Source organism: Polyodon spathula, chromosome 14, assembly GCF_017654505.1.
Source record: "Polyodon spathula isolate WHYD16114869_AA chromosome 14, ASM1765450v1, whole genome shotgun sequence".
Taxonomy (NCBI): Eukaryota; Metazoa; Chordata; class Actinopteri; order Acipenseriformes; family Polyodontidae; genus Polyodon; species Polyodon spathula.
Window position 1 is genome coordinate 39,124,921 of NC_054547.1, and position 20,554 is coordinate 39,145,474.

A 20,554-nucleotide genomic window follows, 5' to 3' on the forward strand; every position below is an offset into this window, starting at 1 on the left:
TAAAGGAATGATGTAACTGTATTGCTGACTTCAGCTTTAACAGATTGATATTACTATCTATAAATTCATTATTAAATGGGTTGTTTTGTTTTTATGTTTTTTTTTTAACTTCACACCGCCGTTGCTGCGCAACTACTCGGTCCTTTCAAAGCGAGTGGGCTTTCCATAACATTGCCTTTAGAAAACGGTACATTCTCACTGACCGAATGAATCATTTAGGGGTTTTATTTTTAAAAATGTATTGCATTTCAATCGCGTGCACGTCTTATTTGAAAGGTTTTAACATGGTTTAACTCATTTTAATCAGGCGCTATTTGGCCAGCTATATATGTATGGTGTTAATGTCCCAGCATGCCTAGCGGCTCTCCCTTTTTCTCCATCTTGACTCCCAGTACAGGTGAGATGATGGGCAGTCTTGAGTTTCAAACTCAATCTTTATACCTTATTCAGCATTCACGCCGCTCAATGCGCGACGGTGTAATAAGCACAGAGTCCCGTGTTAATAAATATGTCGGTTCTGTGTATCCCTACCCGGCGATGACGGAGATATTTAGTAGATGTCTCTGCTGGTTCCTTCCCTTCCCAGTAAAGTCTGGCTCTGAACAGTTTGAGTGGAGCGGAGGTGCATTAGTGCTGTTTCAAAGTACACGAATGGTGCGGAGTTTGCTTCGCTGTTAAAAAGAGGCACGGTCGATGTAACCGTACACTTCAGTTTCATTTAAAAAGCCAGTGTCGTTGCCTGCGTTTACGCTGGTTGTCATAGCATTGCTACATGGGAACCTCATCCCACACTGCAAGTCACCGCTGTTAATGTTGCGTGTTTGTGAAAGCGGTGCTGGCTCTGGTTTGTGCAGGCCGCTGAAACCCCCTACTCTTCTGCCGTCTGTTTATCTGAAGAGGCCTGCTGGCTGCCTGAAACTAAAGCAGATCTGCGGTACAGCGGCTGTCGGACTCCAGGACTGGGAAATGCTGTAACACAGCCTGGATCAGTTAAAAGGTCCTAACCTGTCTGATAGTGGATGATAACGCAGCGATACGCTTCCCAGTTGGTTTGCTTCTGTGATTCACATGTATAAACTACAGGCGGCCTGGTCTGGTTGGTTTGTCTGCATGCATGTACAGCTGCTCTAGTAGAATGCTCGGTTCTGTTTCTGCGGTCACGTTTTCAAGTCTCCAGTAATCTCTGTTAGCTGGTGTGCGGTCTGTATTTGTACTGTAGCGTTTCTGGTGCATTTTCAATCTCGTTTACCAACATTTTTTTTTTGTACTACTACAGGTTTGGCTGTGTCTGGACGATACATTATCACAATGCCAGGAAGGTAAGCATTTTCTGTTCCTATTTACATGGTGTTTAAGGTGATTGCATGTGTGTTTTTTGTTTTGTTGTGTGTACCATGTGTGTTTGATTGCATGCATGCATGCAGGGAGGTAGTGTCGCCCTGTGAAGCTTGAGCTAGCATGTTTATGGACTCGTGTGTAAATAAGTAATTAATTAAAAGCCCTGGTCAAGTGCACTAATTCTGCTTAGGATATTGCCTTTTGGATGCTGAAAGCAGTACCCTGGTTTCATGTGTGCGAGGCACAATATTGCAGAGGGTATCTCTATTTTAAGTACGAACCTACTCTTGGATTTAGCAGATCATTTAAAGGGCAAAGTACTTCACAGTAAACCACTTTCACTCTCTAGGGTCCATGATGGCATTGTATTGATTTTTAAAGGTTGCATGTGTAACAGTATTGCTGTTCTTTAAAAGCAAGAGTTCATATGCTCTTGGTAAGCATGCTGAGGAGCTTGGTGTTTATTGGAAGAGTTCATGCACAGTAACTAAAGTGTTTGTCCCACCTGCCCGTTTCAGACTCTGGAGCAAGGCTATCTTTACTGGCTACAAGCGCGGCCTGCGTAACCAGCGGGAGCACACGGCGCTGCTGAAGATCGAGGGCGTGTACACCCGCGATGAGACAGACTTCTACCTGGGCAAGCGCTGTGCCTACGTCTACAAGGCCAAGAAGTGAGTGCCAGGGGGTCTTCAACACTGCTCACACCGTGCTTTCATTCTAGGGACCTCGGATCACATGTAATCAACCCAAGAGTGATGTGCTTCATTCATGTTTCAAGAAGCCCTTTTAATACAGCCTGTGTGACTTCTCGTTGCTTGGCTATAGTTTGAGTTTGCAAGTCATGGCAGCTGTCTGTCTTTTTCTTATTAATGGTTTAGGTACTGTTATGTTGTATGACATCACTTTCTGCTTATCACTTGGAAAAATTGATAGGAATTACCTAAATGTGTTACTGGAATAATGCAAAACATCTCAGTTGTAGGAGCAAATATATGTAACTGTTTGTGAAGACTTTAACTTTAATTTCTGGATATAAAATTCTGTCATGTTGGGGAATACTTTGAATAACTGGCCTCTTTGTATGCATATAATTCACTTTTAAATGTCCCTGTGTCTGTGTAGAAACACTGTAACACCTGGCGGAAAGCCCAACAAGACCCGTGTGATCTGGGGCAAGGTGACCCGAGCCCATGGAAACAGCGGCATGGTCCGCGCCAAGTTCAGCAGCAACCTCCCGGCCAAAGCTATGGGACACAGAGTACGAGTGGTGAGTACTGGGGCACAGCCAACACGTCGGGACAGGTGCACACGCTTCCCCAAATGCTACATTGCAGTCTGTCAGTCGGCTTTTGAATTAATAAATGTGTAGTCGGTATGACTACCTCTGGTTTCAGTTTTGCCCCATTGTTTTTTTAACCACAGTCCTTACATGCTGCAACTAGGTCACTTAGTTTTTCAGGACCCGCCCCCCCATTCCAAAAAATAAAAAAGCCCCACCTTACAACTTTGCATTAGTGACCCATGTGCACCATGAAACAGACATTTCCATGCCGATATAGTTGTCAAGCGAGTCAGAAATAAGCAGATGAAACTGATCTGGAAAAGGCAATTGAAAATTAATCCTTGCCCAGACGTGTGAATGTGCATACTGGTACCAGCTCAGTTATGCTGAGAGAGATCCATTGTGGTACGTGTTTCTTGGTGCCTTTTGAACTCTGCTCAGGAGTGCCGTGAAATGACTTGGAGCGCACTAGTGTGCTTTTTTTCCATCGGACCAATCAAACTAATTCCTGACATTCGGGGAATGAGGGAACTTTTATTCTAGACAGCTGTCGGTAGACAAAGGAATTTCAAGAGTCTGCAGATACCGGCTGCTGCATGTAATTCACTGTAAACAATCACTTGTCCTAAATATTACTGTGGTGGCCCATGTTGAAATATTTACACTGTACACGAAGCCTTGTAACCAATGTGTGTCTTACATCTCTGTGCTTTTTTTTTCAGATGCTGTATCCATCCAGGATTTAAAGCACTATTGTTATACATACAATAAAAAGACTTGGCAATCCAGTTTCAGGGGGTTTTCTTTTGTTGTTTCACTACAGTTGTCCTGCCCAGTGGTCTTCCTGTTCTGACATGTCCTTTATTCCAAGTTCTCCCTGAGATTTCAGGATATTACAAGTTAGGAGTGAAGAGAGCTGGAAATCGGCAGTAATGCTCACCACGTTTTATTCGTGATCGGTCGTTCCAATCCGGGAATGGTGTTTCCTCATGCGACCTTAGAAAAGGCTTCCAGGGTAGGTGTAGTGTGCCTGCACAAGAAGAGCTGTGGGACTCAAAGAACACTTTCAAGAGCTTACCAACAAACAGTTCATGCAGATCTTTTAAAGCACTTGAGCAACACCCATTGGTAACTCTTTCTGGTATGATCCAGTATAGCGTTATTACTCTTCACTGGCAGCTACATGGATGCAAGAGCTCTTCAGTGTTAATGTGACACGTTGTATCAACTCCTTCCCTATTCTACAGTATTGAAAATGCAGATGTGAGAAGAACATCCAGTTGCAGTGAATTGTGCGATTGGCACGTGCATCCCTTTTTATACCTGTGAAGGATGCTTGAGTGTTTACAACAGATGAAGGAGGTATAGAATGACTGTACAGTGCAGATGTGTAGTACTGTGAAAAGGCATTGCATATGATGGTAGCTGTACATATTGATGACTTTATATGAAATGGCAGCAGTGGCATTTTCATGTTTATTATCCCTTCTGTGATGCAGTGGTTTCGGGGAGTACTGTTTTTAAAAACAATAACCTGGTTTAAGGGCTGTGTTGTGTATATTGAACTGTGTAGGGAGGGTGCTAGCACAGCACTCAAAGGGTTCTAGTGTACAGTGGCAGGCTGACGGAGGTAGCGGTGTGTTCTGCCATGGGCCTGTCCACTCCTCTCCAGTCTTTGGATCATTTCGAGGGAAGTGCAGGCAGTTTACTGCAGGCTGCGACATGAGGTGACAGTCATTCGTGTACAGATTTTAACACTACTCTTACTGTCCTGATCACTATGGGTCATGTTTGTTGTCCCGCTGATGTGCTGTATACTCAACAAGCATGAATTTAAACTGTTGATGTCAAAAATAAAGCTGCATGCGCAGTTTTAATCATTTTGAATGGTGGATAACAAATGATATCTGGAAACCACAGTGGGTTGGACCTGGGAGGGACACAGTCAGACAGTACTTTTTGGAATTAAGCTACAACAGGAGCTCTTCTACAGTACAAAACCCTGGTTGTGGAGACAAGATTAAAGTGAGACTCTACAAAGCATTTTTCCTTGTGAATACCGTAGCCCTGCACAGGCGAGGTTAACTGAAACTCTAGTTTTGTGCTCTAGATTGCTTTTTGTGTATTTGGCTGCTGCTTAGGACTGGCCCTCTTTGTCAGGATTTACTTTTTGTAAATAAAATAAATGAAGTGCAAGAAAAATTATATTTCAGCTGAGGTAAAACAAAGCCACTTTTTCGAACAGTGGCTTGAAACCTGGTTCCAGGAGCCCGGGAGATCTAGTTTGAGGCAATTTTGCTTATCAAACCGCAACGATTGTGCCATGCAATGCCCTAAAACCTTGTCTTCTAAAACCAAGCCCCAAAGTGGCTTTGTGCTCCCTCTGCTTTAGGAAATGTTAAGTGATGGGACATGTAAGGTTTTCTTTTTTTTTTTTTTTTTTTTTTTTGTCACAGTAGACTAAACTGTAAGTGAACAAGAGTGCAGTAGCCAAGAGAGACTGCTTTAGGGTAGTTTTTTGTTTTGTTCAGTCCACTTATCGAAATCATTTGTGCCTCTGTATGTTTAATATAATACCATCACTACAGAATTCAGCAAACTATATATAGCCTGGGCTGTTTTATAGGGTTAGTTTTATCATTTAGATTGTAGTTGGAATGAATTATTTGCAGTTAGGAAGTTTATATAAAATGGCTTTGCTTGCTAGACTTGTACATTAAAAAGATGAAGATTTTTCTAATTACAGAAAACTGCCGGCCTGAGCAGGAAGAGTCAGTGCGGCTAGTGGAAAAGTACTGGATTGTCTTCTTTTAGAAATACAGCCTATTAATCCCACTGGTGCAATCGGCACAAACTGCAGCCGCACTGCACTCTCGGGAAACTGCCCTCGCGTGCATTCGTTGCCAGGGTAGCTTTCCTAAAAATGCATTGAACATTACTGGAATTCACATGTCAACACTCCAGCACAAATAAAGAAAAACATACTAACAATTATACTGTCAGTGAACCATCTTATTTTATTATTATTCTTTCACGCCTAGATGCTCCTACTACGAACATACACTATATATAATATATTAATGTTACTGACAATATAATTTGCAGATCGTTTGCATGATCTGAGAATTGTTTAGCCCTGTACCGGGGACTTTGTAAATAACGGTTTAATTTCAAAGACAACTATATATAGAGAGAGATATGTGTGTATGTATATCTATCTATCTATCTATCTATCTATCTATCTATATATATGTAATGTGTGTGTGTTTGATTTAGTTCATGTTGATCTGCCCTTTACTTGAACACATTGCTATTCAGAGTAAATATAAATAAACAGTACCTTGAATGGCAGGTTACTGCGGTATGTTAATGTGCCGGGTGACGTGCGGCAGTCTGCTATTCCGCTTAGTGTATTTACATTAGAAAACGAACCGAGAGGGGAGACAGATAAAGGAATAAAAACAAAATAATTGACTTTTGCCAACAGTGAAGCAAAAACATTTACTGCCATGTGAACCTTGAGCCATCATTCGAGAGATACCTGTAATGTGAAACAGAACAAAACTAAACATTTTCTAGAGTATATGCGTTAAAAACCACCGTCATATACTGTGAATTGACACATTAAAAAAGAAACTTGTATACATACGTCAGACACTGAAATGCGCTGTTCATTAATGTTATTGTGTACAATCCGCAGTTTCTGTGCAGAATTAAGTCTCTTTTGTACCTGCCGGGCGCGTACCCGTCCCAGGTAGCCGCGTGCACGCGCCCTTTATTCCGACTGGCTATTTTATTCCGTAATGCGCGCGGCCGCAGCGCGTACACAGTGTCGCCCCTCCTCTCGGAGACTATATGAAAGGAGCGCAAGGGGAGTCTGGGAACTGTCGTTCTCACTTTAACCAGTAAAGGGGAGCAGACGGCCGCTCCGCGAAGCGTGAGACTACAATTCCCAGGGAAGGTGCTGCTGCGCCGGTGCCGGCGTCTCGTTTATAAGCGGTGGTGTTGTGCTGGTCGGGTGATTATTTGGATCTGCAGTGACAGAATACTGGAGAGAACAGGTAATAGTTGTTTAGAAAACAAAATTATTATTATTATTATTATTATTATTATTATTATTATTATTATTTTTTTTTTTTATACAGATGCGTTTAAAACGGGAAATTATTTAATATACTCTAGTTAAATTAGTTTTATTATTACGATAGATTCAACGTATTTAAGTATTTTGATTCACGGTTCGAGAAAGAATCACAATAGGTGTTATTTGTTATTATGATTGGAAAATTAATTTTTTGACATGTGCTGTCTAGTCTAATAATAATAATAATTGTGATTTGTTATTCTTTTTACAACTAGAAATATAACATTGTTGTAAACCGTTTTATTTTGTTATTAATAATGAGATGTTGTTTTATTAGGACATATTTAAACACACACATATAGATATATAGGTTGGTCGTTACGCTACAGTTTGGCTGAGGCCAGTACTGTGTTTTTTCTGGAGTGTCAGAACCAGTAGAAAATCTACGTAGCAGTCTCTCTTTTGAGATTTCCTATTACCAGTACAAATAATACTGCCAGTATAATGAGACACAAACAGACTGCTGGCAGTTATTTATTTATTTATTAATAAACAAAACATTACATCAGCTACAACTGTTCAAATACACGAGTTAAAAGTGGGCAATTATTTGTTAAACTGCTTGAGTGTTGTAGGCTGTTTCCGGTATTGTAATAATAGCGCTGTGGTGTTTATTGTATGTGTTTTTAATACGAAACCCTAGGTGACGCTTGATTTTTGATTTAATAAACATGTAAGAGCAGATGTGTTAAGTCTTCGCGGGCAGCTTTGTGTTAGTAAGGGAGTGTTAAGTTTCTCTGATGTCTCTGTATGTAATGAATGTCGGTGTGAAGAGACGCCTATTCCAGGGACTGAGGTACACGCAGAGGCCCTGAGACTGTAGGCCTAGTGAGCAGCACCGGCTTCTCGTTATCCTTATCCTGACAGCAAGCTGCTTGCTCACTGATGACAGTGAGGAGATGAAGCGAGTCTGCTAGGAACAACTAGTGAAAGGCTTAGTAAAAAGACAAGGGACAGAAAAATAGTCAAATACTGGAACACCTTGCTGTACCTGGTTATAAAAATAATGTTTTACACACCATGTATAACTGTTGTACGGTTTTGTGTTTAATACAAGGGACATTTGTTATGCTAACTTTCATATTTGTGCAATGAGGTGACCGAAACAGGGTTTACAATGTACTGACAGGTTGGACCTGGTGATCCAGATTCTCAGTTTCCTCCTCTGAAACGTGAGTCACTCTCAAATTATTTGAAAAAGAAACCATTTGAACAGCTGCTCAGTTCCTTGTGTACCTCAAGGGGTTAACTGCAGTTTAAATCGAGGCTTGTAGATAATTGTATTTGCAGGAGTTTAGTATAGAACACAATTAAAGAAGTCCCAGATTATTAATTGTCCTGAGTCTGAAGGCCCAATGCAGTAAAGCAAGTTTAATAATAAAACATCAGTAAGCCGAATAAAATAAAATGGAATATCTGCTTAACCTTTCTACTAATGATGATTTATTTTATTTTGTATTTATTTTTTTAGCATTTTGAGAAACCTCCCCTCACCCCCATCTATGAAACCCTGTCCTGTGTCAGTGAGGAAATATGAAAGACATTGACCTGGGCGAAGACTATGCACTCCCCAGCCCTGAGTACAGGGGTGTGGCCAGGAGAAACACACAGGAGCTTTGTGAAACCAAGTACCAGCCTCCTAAAGCACAGGTGAGTGTACTTCTCCACAGTGAAACCAAGTACCAGCCTCCTAACACACAGGTGAGTGTGCTTCTCCACAGTGAAACCAAGTACCAGCCTCCTAACACACAGGTGAGTGTGCTTCTCCACAGTGAAACCAAGTACCAGCCTCCTAACACACAGGTGAGTGTGCTTCTCCACACCCCGCTGAGCCCTCTGGAGAGGCCGTTGTATTTACATTTCCATCAGGGTGGGGTTAAGCCACGGGTTCCCTTAATCTCCAGCTGTGGAGATTCAGTACCTGAAAATCCGAGCACAAAGCTTTGTATTTCTCTAATTGGATACATTACATTTAGACTTGCCTTTTACGGTTAACAGAATTCAAGTGAAGTTGTCATGATAATATAATTAAAGAGAAGATTGTTCTCAAATTTAAGACAATGCCACTCAATGTGTTCAGCTATTTGAAATACACAGCAGGGCAGAGGCCAGCCATGAAAAAAGAGGCAACTGTGACTAATCAGTGTCTAAGAGAGTGTAAATAAGTAATGGTAAGATTAACCGAGGCCCATGCCTCATAGCTGGCTACGGCCTTGTACAGTGGTATATTTTGCTAGTTCTAATCTACTGTTTTGAGTATCCTGCCCGTGCCCTTCTAAAAGTAGTGCAAGTATAATAAACTGTTATAAAGCATGGTAATGCAGAGGTGAGCACTGTAAAGCACAGGAAGGTACGGTAAAGCTTATTAAATCGCATTTAAAAAAAAAAAAAAAAAAAAAGATGGCGTAACCATGGCAAACATGAGAATACTGCAAAGTTACTGTGCAGTTTTACCAGGGTAAATGTTCATATAACTTCATATTAATCCCATTAAGATGGATGCCTAGATTGACAAGTGCACAGTTGGCTCTTCCACTCCTGGACTTTGTTCTAGCCCTGCTCTAAATTGTTCAATTCAACATTTAAACCTCCATCCTGACCGTAAGTAGTTTAATTATATAATTGCATCTGTTAAACCTGGATTGGAATGGCTCTCCAGGACCGTGATTGGACACCCCTAGACTGGTAGGATTGTGGGAACATTAAATGATTAGTAGTGTTTGCTTGAGCTGTGCACAGGGACTGCTCTCCTGCTGTGTCCAAACTCCAGATCACATTCAGTGGCACCTCCTGTGCTTTGCAGGTATTGGAACAAGTGACTGCAGTTCAAACCTTGTTAGTGAGGACATGCCCTACAGACCTCCTACTGCTGCCTCAATTCAACTTCCAGTTCTCGGTCTCTGTGGTGTAATTCAGAGCACCCACCGCCTGCCGTCTAAATGTGATTCCTGGCAGTTTTTAATTAGGAAGATATTGTCAGATTTGATCTGTCACAGGCCCACAGGGGGTTATCAGGCTCTCTGAACCTGATGCTTCAATAAAGCATTGACACCTAACACAGCATGATGTGCCAGCTTGCAGCTGCCTTTCTCCTGAGCCTGAAGACTCATGTGTTCTGCAGGACAGGGGCTCCTCGCGACTCCAACTAAATATCTCTTTTTTTAACTTTAAAGTAACCCTTTCATTCAAAATATTACTGATGAACACAGACAGCAGCAAGACTTGCCGCACTGTCTGCTTTGTTTTAACATCTAGATTAAGAACCTTAGGATAAATGGTTTTCCTTCTGTTGAGAATTGTGGAACCTGCTCAGTGTGTGGGGGGTGGGGGAGATCTCTTGTTCTTCGAGAGATTGAAGAAGCCAACCCTTTCTGCACCATTGCGAGCCGGTGACTGCAGTAAAGTGCTGTTGGCATGCAGCAGCTGAGTGCTGAAGCAGCCCCCCCTTTTCTCTGTTTTCAATGACTCTGCAGGATCCGAGTGACACACACAAGCGCATGTCGGCGTGACTCTGCCAGAGGGCATCTGTGTGTGTGTGTGTGTGTGTTTTTTTTTTTTTTTTTTCTTCTCTCTGCTGTTTCATTGCAGTGGCTGTCTCGTTCATGCTTCCTAGAGACAAGCCCCACTCCATCAGCACCACCCGCTGCAGTTAGCTGATTGGTAAAGTGCCCAGGATTCACTTTTAACAGTGCCTGGTGAGTTTTTTATTTATCTGTTTGCTCCTTTCCGTTGGCTGCCGGCTTCTCACAGCAGCCAATGACGATGTGTTGAAGCGTCTCCCAGGAAGCTTCAAGCTTGGTCTGTTTAACTTCGGTGTGTTCCACATCCTTCCGAGTGCTTCGGCATCAGTGTGACTGTGGGCGTGCAGTCAGCTGACACTACTGCTTTGAGCTGTAAAGCAAGCACTCTAGACAACATCGATGGTGTTCCTACAGAATTCAAGTACATGGAACGTATTACCAGATTAACAGTTCCAGCTCTGAATGTTTTCCTTTCTTCCATGGTAGGCTCTCTGCTGACCTTTGTAAATTGAAGACAGACCTTACTGTAAAGCCAATGACTTCAGGACACAAAAGGTCACTGCTGGTGCTGTAATCTCCTAAGGTGGCGGTATATATGGAATTTATCTCTAAATGAATAACGCTCGGACTGCAGGGCATGTTTAACTCCGTGCTTCCCTGCCAGCAGGCTCTCATTATTTTCCCCAATTTGATAAGGCCAATTTTATTTTTCAACCCAGCCCACGGCTGCCACCTCCGTGCTGACTCGGGAGGGATGGAGACGAACACGCGTCCTCAAACGTGTGCCGTCAGCCGTCCTCTTTTTGCTCTGCAGGCCCACCATGCAGCCACGTCAGAGCTACATGATCAGAGGACCATGCAGCTCTGGGCAGCTTACAGGCAAGTGCCCAGCCAGTCTACAGGGGGTTGCTGGTGCGGGGTGAGTTGAGGGGGCGGTGCTCAGCCAATTGTGTGCCACCCCCTCGGAACTCCCGTCCACAGTCTGCAGTGGAATAGCCTGGACTCGAACCGGTGACTTCCAGACTATAGGGTGCATCCTGTATTCCACGCGGAGTGCCTTTTACAAGATGCGGCACTCGGGAGCCCCTTTGTACTTGTAATTTGCATCTTATCCTGTAAAGGCCCAGGAGCTCACATAAACGCATGGCTGAAGGCAAGATGTTCTGCAAAACGACATGTAATTTACAGCTGTTTTCTATAGGTGAGTTTCACTTGTCATCGATCTTTTGAAAAGCACCATGTTTCAGAGGTCAGTCCAGCTGGCAAATGTGGAATTTAGTTATTTTAAGACGACCGCCTAAATTTATACATTTTACAATTTTTTTCTTTTTTAAAACTTGCAACGTCTACATGTGTTTACAAAACACTTCAATTTTGAACATGCTGTTATAACTACTTCTGCAGTTTATACTGACCTGTATCAGTGTCCATGGTAAATAAAGCAGGAATGGGCTCCTCTCTTTCAGAACCACTCTGTGTGCCAGGATGCCTTGGAGACAGCTGCGCGAGCAGAGGGGCTTCCCCTGGAGCAGCTTAAAATCCTGGACGAGGAGAATCACAAGAGCAAGTACCATCAGAGCATCAACCTGCTTAAACCGTTCCGCACCACGTCCAAGTGAGTGTTCCAGAGGGACGGGGCAGCGGGGAACAATCCACAGAACAAGCTGCCCAGAAAAATGCTTCTTGTTGTAGCGTTGCTGTACTGTAGCTGTAACAAGTAGACACGTCTGCGTTTTAATATCCGCTGTTTGCTAAGCTGCTGGAGAGCAATGCCCAGTTTGTTTGTATTTCAAATAGTGTGCTTCACCCAGTGTTGTACCGTAGTTTTTAGCTCTGAGCAGCAAGTCGAGAGTACCCTGCATCCATTGAGACACCATCACGCTTCGCATGTTCCAGCTGTTCTGCAATTTAGCTTGGATTCTATAGATTATGTTTTAAAGTTGCTGTGTTATGGTTTTGTTTTTTGTCTTTTTGTGAAGATGTTTATACTTGATGAAATATTAAATAAATTAAGCTTTCTTGGCCGTTCTGTACTGTAGAAGATGGGACGGATCTTTTGCTGTAGAGATTTCAATGCAGCGCGCTGAATGTGTGTCGTCTTCTCCACCTCTTGCAGACACAAGCACCCCGTGGACAATGCTGGCCTGTTCTCCTTAATGACATTTAACTGGCTAACTCCTGTGGCTGCCAAAGCCCATAAGAAAGGAGAGCTGTTCCTTGAGGATATCTGGGCACTGTCCAAGCTTGAGAGCTCAGAGCACAACAGCAAGAGGTAAGGCACTGGGGCTCTCTGGGTTCAGTCGCTCTGTTAAACACAGTTTCTGGAGAGTACGGATTTTGGAGCTGCTTGAACTGATTATTCAGATATTGGGCTTTGCACCACAGCAAGCAGGTTCTCGCTTTGAGGTGTGCAACAGCACCATTCTAATTGAAACAGCTGCTCGGAAAAGCTGCTGTCTTTGGGGAGAGCAGCAATCCAGCACAGATTCAAGCAGCTGCTGCTTCAGTTTGTTTGTTTCAATTGGCACCAACACTATTCCCCCTCAACTGGGTGTCTCTGCCTGCTTGCTGTGGAGGAGAGCTGGTTCCCGATAGGGTCTCATGCAGCTTGCCAGAAATCAGTTGCCCTGGTTCCTCACTACGTTGTTCCCCTGTGCGCTGCAGGCTGGCACGGCTGTGGCAGAGTGAGCTTCAGGACTGTGGGGAGGAGGACGCTTCTCTCAGGAGGGTGGTCTGGAAGTTCTGCCGCAGCAGGATTCTCATCTCTATAGTTTCCCTTATGATCACACAGCTAGCAGGCTTCACTGGACCAGTAAGTATATCCGGACGTTTTTTTTAAGCTGAACTTTGTTCAAACCCCAGAGGGTTTGTCTCTGCTGGGGTTGAGGGCAGAGTGCTAAACTCAAACTAAACCTACCTTCAGATGTGATGCACTACATCAACGTGGCACATGCACTGCTTGCTACTTGAGGCAATAAATATAGCATGCAATCCAGGCCAGGAATGTGTGAACCACATCAGTGTCGAGTGGAGTACTCATGTCCACGTTACAGAACCAGTAGCCTGGATGTTTGATAAGGGCAGAGGACAGTAACACACTCTGGAGGTTTTGGATTATATAGGAGTCTGTACTGTGCTATTCCATACAAAGGAATGCTGTGCACAATGATTCAGACGCTGTTTCTATGCTAATTTAGTCAGGTTCATTTTAGTAGACTCTGACAAAGAAGTTACCTGTCAGTTTAGCAGAAAGTCATTAGAATCAGTGTTTGATCAGTTTCGGTTGCTTGTAACCAATATGTATTTTGTTTATAGAGCAATTGCTTTAATTATTGTGTCCAGAACGATGCAAAGTAATTGATACAGTGAAACCCGTGCTTTCCTCTTTTCCTTTGTTTGCAATTGCTTTTTTTTTTTCCTTCTTTAACATTCTTCTAAGGGCTGGTGCTTCTTGCCCCCTTGTGTGGCTTTTTTTTTTTTTAAATAAGTCTGTGTGGAATGAACTTCTAATCTTATCAACTAAATTACTTGATTTCAGAATTAAGAGGGTATGTTCCATTGGGATTTATTTAGATGCATTAAAAAAAGCAACAAAAAAAAATAATGTGAAAGACTTTTTCCAGGTGTCTAGAGAAGTCTTTCTCCAGGTGTCAGGGTTAACACACCAAGAAGAGCTTCTGTCACTGTTTCACTCCAGGGTATGTAGTGAGTTTCTTTTCCTTCATTGTCTTGATGAACTCTTCAGTGCTGGATTCTCATTGGCACCAGAGAGGGAGCCTGTTCCCCAGCGTGAACCAGAACCACCCCAAATTAGAAACCACAAATCCAATAAGACAGGGTTCATTACTCTTCCAATATGATCACGGACACAGTGGATGGATGCAGGGCATTTCACTGTGTGGAATTAACTGTAGATTCACATGCAGGCCATCTCTTTCCCGTAGTCAGAGTTACTTTGAACAGGATTTTGCAAGACCCAGAGAGCGAGGGACTGACTGTTAAATAGTCTTTGCAGCCCAGAGATTGATGGGTGTATATCCCCATACTCACTCCATGTTTATTGTAATTCATTCACACTCTGGTCAAACCAGCTTGTAAATCATCATCATGAAATCCATTTTGAAAAGAAACAAAACTGGAAAAATGAAGGCGTGCTCATGTGTTTGCATGAGCATCCTAGCTTTTGCATTTTGTTTTCAATCAGAACTCACTCAAGTGTAGCTGTTGTAATAGAATAACATTGCATGACAGTCATTTTTAAATGTTCTGTTAATTAGACTGAGAAGCATTTGTAATAGTGTTCAGGAAGCCTCTTGCTGCACCAGACCTATCGTACAGAAACAGTTACAAGGGGGTGGGTGAGTTAAGGTTATTTGTAACTCACTGGTAAGTTATGATCACAAAATTTTCAAACTGACCGTCCACAGAGTCTGTATAGCCAGTTCCAAATGCAACCCCAAGAGATTACATACCATGTGCAATACAATAGTGTTGGAGTCCGACTCGCAGATTTCCCAGACAGTAAGTTTCAGATTGTATTACTTTTTCTAAGGGAAGGTCACTTGATAGCCAAGCACTCTAGTGTAGTGTATCTCAGTGCGTGTCCCAGCGAGGCCCCTCCCTTCATTATTCCAGCTTTGTTCTGCCTCTCTCTGCTTAGATTGCAGGTGCTCTCGCTGGAGAGTGGGGTGTGAAGCACGGAGGTTGTGGTGGGGGGGCGGGGGGGAGGAGATAGACAGGGACAGAAGATGGAAGTCACTGCTGTCCCTGCAGTGGAACAAATGACAGAAGCTGTTCTTTAGAATTCACAGGATATCCGTATTCCACTGAGGGAATAAGAGGGCCGCCCAGGCAGAAACCTACTGCAAAAGCCTGAGAGGTAAGGTGACATTTATTAAACAGGAATGCTTACAGCAACCAGTTTTTTCTTTTTATTTATGTATTTAAATTTATATACTGTAGATACTTTGTTTTTTTTTCTTACTACAAGTATCGTTATTATTTAATTATGGAAAACCTATCAAATTAGGAATCACTGTTTAAATGCTTGCTTTTGTTTTTATAATAACAGATGAACATTGTCTGATATCAAATATTGAGCTGTTCTGTTATAAAGTTCTTGTGTGTTCGCCAACTTTATTTTTGTATCCTGCCATATTTTGATGTAATGGACTCTTGGTGACATCAGGCCCACAGTTTTTCTAAAAGAAAGACTTGACTGTGATGTGCTTTCCTGGAAACCCGTGTATTCCTGATCTCAACAATACAATAAAGAGCCCTGAGTAACTGCCTGCCAGTCATTTTACTCTTCTGAAGGAAATTTCCATCCCTGATCAGTAAGATCAATCGGCTGTGCTTTTTCATACAGATCACTCAAGCAGTGGGGAGAGACTCCATGCAAAATAAGAATGCAGACTCTTCTTGATTCCAAGTGCTCTGCAAGCATACACTTTTACATTGTGCTTGTCTATAATTTCTGACTTTGGTCACTTGTGCAATGTCAAAGCTGAAGGAACGTAACTCCAGAAAGAACAATAGAAAAACAGCGGCCTGTCGGTTTCACGTGCCCACCCTACATCTCTTCTGTTTTAATATGCCAAAAAAAATCAAATAAATCTAGTCTCTCGGGTGGGATGCTGTGATGGGCAAAGTCACCCTGAACTTGTACATCCGCCCCAGCAATACAGCAACTGCAACTTTCGTTTATTTAGTTTGATGGAGTAGAAATGTGGTTGTGCTTCACGCAGACTTTTTTTTTTTTTTTTTTTTTTTTCTTCCCCTAAATTGCTATTGCGCTTAGAATATTCTTCCCTGGTTAAATTATGTGGAAAGTGTCAAAACGCTTTTCCATCGGGAAGAAAGAGAAACTGAACCCTGTGCGTTCCAACACGTTCAGAGAATTATGCTTTGCACCATTCTTTATCCCGGCAATGCGTCTGTATAAAGTGGCTTCAAACTGCTGTGAAAATGTATGGCATGATATTTGTGACTACGCTGCTGTCCTGTTTATTTGTTAAATCTGTTCAATTTGCACTAAGAAATGTTGCTCTCCAGAAAATGTTTTATACATTGTGTTTGTTTATGAAAATGCATTGCTGAATATTTGACGTGTGTGTTTTTTTTTTTTTTTTTTTTTTTATTTAAATATTTTAAATAAAATGTTCCCGTTGTGCTTCATTCAGTGAGTTGTGCTGGTGTGTGTGTGCGTGCTCCTGAATGTACAGGGATGAGAGGCCACTGTTCTGTAGGTGCTGAGTAAAGGATATTCATGGAGGTGAGATGAGTATGGGGGGGGGGGGTTTCAATGACATTCGTTACAGTTACTCTGCTGTCTTTCTCTCTCTTTCTGCTTTTTTTTTTCTTCTTTGTAATAATTTTAAACTGCTGATGTTTTATTTCCAGGGATAAAACAAACAAAAGCCCCCTGTTGTCCTCTCCCTCCTCCTCCTCCCCAGTCTGACTGTAGGTACAATGTCTTTCTGTCTGCACGATACAAGCCAGACAAACAGGGAAGAATGTATTAAATAGGATAAAACCTGTCCTGCCTTTTTGTATGAGAAACAGTATCATGCTTGTCAGTATTTCTTTGTTCTTTTCAAAGGCTCTTTTTGTAGGAACGAAAAAGGTAAATATATGCACACACAATAAATCGCAGATTGCTGAGGTCGCTTTAGCAGTTTTTGTTGACTATTCATTCTCACTGCCAACTCCTGGTTTTCTTTTAAAGGTAGAAGTTTGCAGAGTTTTAGCTTCCCTGTGCAGTTTCAAATACTGATAAGATATAGCAGACTTGGAAGGGAAGGAAGCCATTGCGTGTACGTGTTTAAGTTTCTTTCTGCATTCTAATTGTATAGCTGGTATTTGTAAATGTCGGCGCGCCGCTGTGTTGCGCTGGGTGAGACTCACGCCCGGTTTATTGTCTGCCCCTCCCCTAGGCCTTCGTGGTGAAGGGTCTGCTGGAATACACGCAGCACAGCGAGGTCCACATCTCCTACGGCTTGCTGCTGGTTCTCGGGCTTTTCATGACAGAGGTGATCCGGTCCTGGTCTCTGGCCCTCACCTGGGCCCTTAACTACCGCACTGGCACCCGGCTCCGAGGGGCAATCCTCACTCTGGCTTTCCAGAAGATCCTCAGGCTGAAAAACATCAAGGAGAAGTCAGTGGGAGAGGTGGGTATTGCTGGATACCATGCCACTGTTGCCCAGGTGTGGTGGTGTTCAGTGGTTGGTTTCGTAGGAGGTGAAAAGTGCGTTGTTCTATGGTTTTTTTTTTTTTTTCCCACCCCCCAGTTGATAAACATGTGCTCCAGCGACGGTCTGCGGATGTTCGAAGCTGCCGCGGTGGGGAGTTTGTTGACCGGTGGCCCGCTCATAGCAATCCTCGGGATGGTTTTTAATGTGATTGTTCTCGGACCTACTAGTTTACTGGGATCAGCGGTCTTCATTCTCTTCTACCCAGCCATGGTAAGTGGTAAGGTATTGCAATAGCCTGACTGTCTCGGGACCCTTTGCATGCAGATGACTTTGCATGAATGTAGAAATGGTTCTTAATCCTGTGGAATGCAAAATAAAGCAAAAACTGCAGCAAATGTACTGCATGTCAGGTAGCATTCTGGTAAATGTGTTTTCTATGCTATGCAGCTTTTCATTGCAATGAATGATTACTGATTGTCACCGCTTACCTGAGCCTCTTTCCTCCACTCCAGATGTTTGTCTCCAGACTCACAGCCTATTTCAGAAGAAAGGGGGTCGCGGTGACAGATGAACGGGTGCAGAAGATGAATGAAATCCTCAACTACATCAAGTTTATAAAGATGTATGCCTGGGTGAAAGCGTTTTCCCAGGCTGTGCAGAGTAAGTGTGTGTTCAGTTTAACTCTGCATCTGCTTGGTGACCTATAAAAAAAAAATAAATAAATAAATAGTCGTGGCTCTCTGTTCCTTCCCTGTGAGAATCTGTTACCTTTATTTCACATTTGCCTCTCTGTGCAAAGATGTGCTGCTAACTTTACCAATGTCTAATGTTATCCCTGTTGACATGTTTATAGTGGAAGCGGTCGTGGGTGTGTCACAGTTGACATTATAATAATACTTTACTATGATACTAAAACCTAATGACATCTAGCTCTTTAAATGCCACTTATTCAGTGTCCATTAACCTCAATTGCCATACTATTAGATCACAGTCTGCAGTGTTTTGCGTTGTGCGGAGTGCTGTAGTTTTGAACTCGCAACGGGGATGTGTGTGTGACCAGCTCCTCCCTCTCCTGTTGTAGAGATCCGCGAGGAGGAGCGGAGGATCCTGGAGCTTGCCGGGTACTTCCAGAGCATCACTGTGGGGGTGGCTCCCATCGTGGTGGTGATTGCCAGCGTGGCTACCTTCTCTGTGCACATGCTGCTGGGCTATGACCTCACCGCAGCCCAGGTACTGAATAAAGATAAGGGGGCCAGTAATCCCAACAGTGGTGAGATCTTAATAACCTTTTCTTCACTGTGTTATATAAAATTGTAACCAAGTGTATGAATCGTCCCTGGAGCATCTTTATTTAAAACACCACTGCCTAGACCATTCATATATATATACTGTAGATCAAATATATACACAGCAGCAGCATGTCTGGTGGCCATTCAAGAGGGTGTGTACTTTTGTTGGTTAAATATTTGTTTTGTCTTTTTCCAGGCCTTCACCGTTGTGACGGTCTTCAATGCCATGACGTTCGCTCTCAAAGTGACCCCGTTCTCTGTGAAGTCTCTGTCCGAGGCCTCCGTGGCTGTAGACAGGTTTAAGGTAAGACACCTTTCACACCCTCTTTCACTGACCAGTGTCTCAGTGTTAAAGTACCTCACCAGGTAATAACAGCACTTCATAGTTGGATGCATCTTCACCTGTAATTGGAATTACATTATCACCTTACAACTGCAGGTGTTTGTCTTTCAAATCTGGAAATTGTAGGTGTGGGAATTTCAATTAAGTTTTGAGTACTTGAATGCCAGCCTTTTTGTAATTATGCTGGCTTGAATAACAGTACATACAACTACTTGAAATACAAACCAAGGGCAAGAAGTAAGCTAAGAATGCCATTAAGAGTATCATACTGTAAGGGGGATCATGCTGCAGGTGGCATTGGCTGCAAGGACCTTTCACCCATATCCGTTATTTCTTTTCACAAGGACATTCACAAACTGCTTTAATAGCTTTGTTTGCTTCCTCGAGACCCGCATGGATTAGTCTGATACTCTAAAGAATTATATGAAACATGCCCAACGGGTACGCAGATCCAATTTTAGTTGCAGAACAATAAGCCTCGGTATTATTTACCTGTTTTGCTGCGTTGAGGCTGACCTAATTTACAATGCAGCATTCACATTGCATCTGTGCAGAGGAGGCTTGCACAAGTTCAATCTGCGTCTCGTCCACACAGAGGGTTTTTTTTCTTCTTTGTTTGTAAGCTGTTCGACTTGATGATGCTGACTGTTTTCAGTTTAAAAAGGGTGGGTGTGTTCAGGGGATTCATTGGCTCTGAAGAGTACATGATAGGTGTGACTCATGTAGCTTTACTGCAAATAGAATACAGAACCGGTAGACATTGAGGGTGATATGAGGGCGAAAGAATTGAGGGACACAAATCGTGGTCCTCTGCGTGTTTTCCAATTGTATATAGATATTTCTCTACCCTTTTGATATCCTGTGCTCACTACAGTTGATTCCTGCTCTACTTTGCAGTAGCCAGAGTAATAAATCAGAATAGATTGTAATAGATTCAGCAACTGTACCTGTAAACAAACATTTTAAACATGCTTACCAGAAATGTTTAATGCCTCTTATTTGTAATCCATAGCTTCATCGAACTCATTGATCTGTTCCTTCTGAAACAGGCTCAACTGTACAATCGTGTATTGTTAGAGACAACCCATTTACATCCTTAATTACCATTTACATGTTTTAAGAATTGGATTTAAAAAAAAAAAAAAAAAAAAAAAAAACCACTGCTGGTTCCACCATAACTGTTAAAACGTTTGCAACACAATCCTGAAAAGCTTGGCTTTTTCTCACAGCTTAGCTCTTTGAAATCAGTAAGCAGCTCAAAGGTATGGCCCCTGGAACCAGTCTCCGCTAATGAGCTGTGCCCTTCAGCAGCTGTCCTCCCTCTTATCCTGACGCTGTGTTTTTCTGCCTGTGCCACTGGCTTGTCTCCACACATAAGCTGTTGTGTCTTTGCACCTCTCTCACAACCCCTATTCAGAGTTTATTTCTAATGGAGGAGGTTCAG

At 42.7% G+C, this 20,554-nt stretch overlaps 2 protein-coding genes across 3 annotated transcripts in view; both read left to right on the forward strand.

Moving 5' to 3' along the window:
- Positions 1-336: 336 nt before the first annotated feature.
- On the forward strand, positions 337-3,408 carry LOC121327093 (60S ribosomal protein L35a). 2 transcript variants are annotated; one of them, XM_041270884.1, is made up of 5 exons: positions 337-397; positions 1,277-1,319; positions 1,857-2,009; positions 2,461-2,605; positions 3,343-3,408. In XM_041270884.1, the coding sequence occupies exons 1-5, from the start codon at positions 352-354 to the stop codon at positions 3,364-3,366; spliced, it is 411 nt and encodes a 136-aa protein (XP_041126818.1). In that variant the 5' UTR covers positions 337-351; the 3' UTR covers positions 3,367-3,408. The 2 variants fall into 2 exon arrangements, with proteins under 2 accessions (XP_041126818.1, XP_041126819.1); XM_041270885.1 differs by lacking the exon at positions 337-397 and adding an exon at positions 974-997.
- A 3,170-nt stretch (positions 3,409-6,578) lies between these two features.
- LOC121326618 (multidrug resistance-associated protein 5-like) overlaps positions 6,579-20,554 on the forward strand; it is a 14,786-nt gene continuing 810 nt past the window's right edge. Inside the window, exons 1-11 of the mRNA XM_041269943.1 lie at positions 6,579-6,681; positions 8,236-8,414; positions 11,752-11,900; positions 12,402-12,557; positions 12,950-13,097; positions 17,221-17,454; positions 17,575-17,748; positions 17,991-18,138; positions 18,560-18,708; positions 18,964-19,071; positions 20,528-20,548. Of these exons, the coding sequence (XP_041125877.1) occupies positions 8,298-8,414; positions 11,752-11,900; positions 12,402-12,557; positions 12,950-13,097; positions 17,221-17,454; positions 17,575-17,748; positions 17,991-18,138; positions 18,560-18,708; positions 18,964-19,071; positions 20,528-20,548 (1,404 nt within the window). The 5' untranslated portion in view covers positions 6,579-6,681; positions 8,236-8,297. The remainder of the gene's footprint in view (positions 6,682-8,235; positions 8,415-11,751; positions 11,901-12,401; positions 12,558-12,949; positions 13,098-17,220; positions 17,455-17,574; positions 17,749-17,990; positions 18,139-18,559; positions 18,709-18,963; positions 19,072-20,527; positions 20,549-20,554) is intronic.

What these genes read in the sequence shown, in the direction of transcription:
- LOC121327093 (XM_041270884.1), top strand. Translation starts at nt 352, where the DNA reads ATGCCTAGCGGCTCTCCCTTTTTCTCCATCTTGACTCCCAGTACAG. An exon ending in CATCTTGACTCCCAGTACAG is followed by an intron (nt 398 to 1,276) that starts GTGAGATGATGG and finishes GTACTACTACAG; the next exon opens with GTTTGGCTGTGTCTGGACGA. An exon ending in TGGGACACAGAGTACGAGTG is followed by an intron (nt 2,606 to 3,342) that starts GTGAGTACTGGG and finishes TTTTTTTTTCAG; the next exon opens with ATGCTGTATCCATCCAGGAT.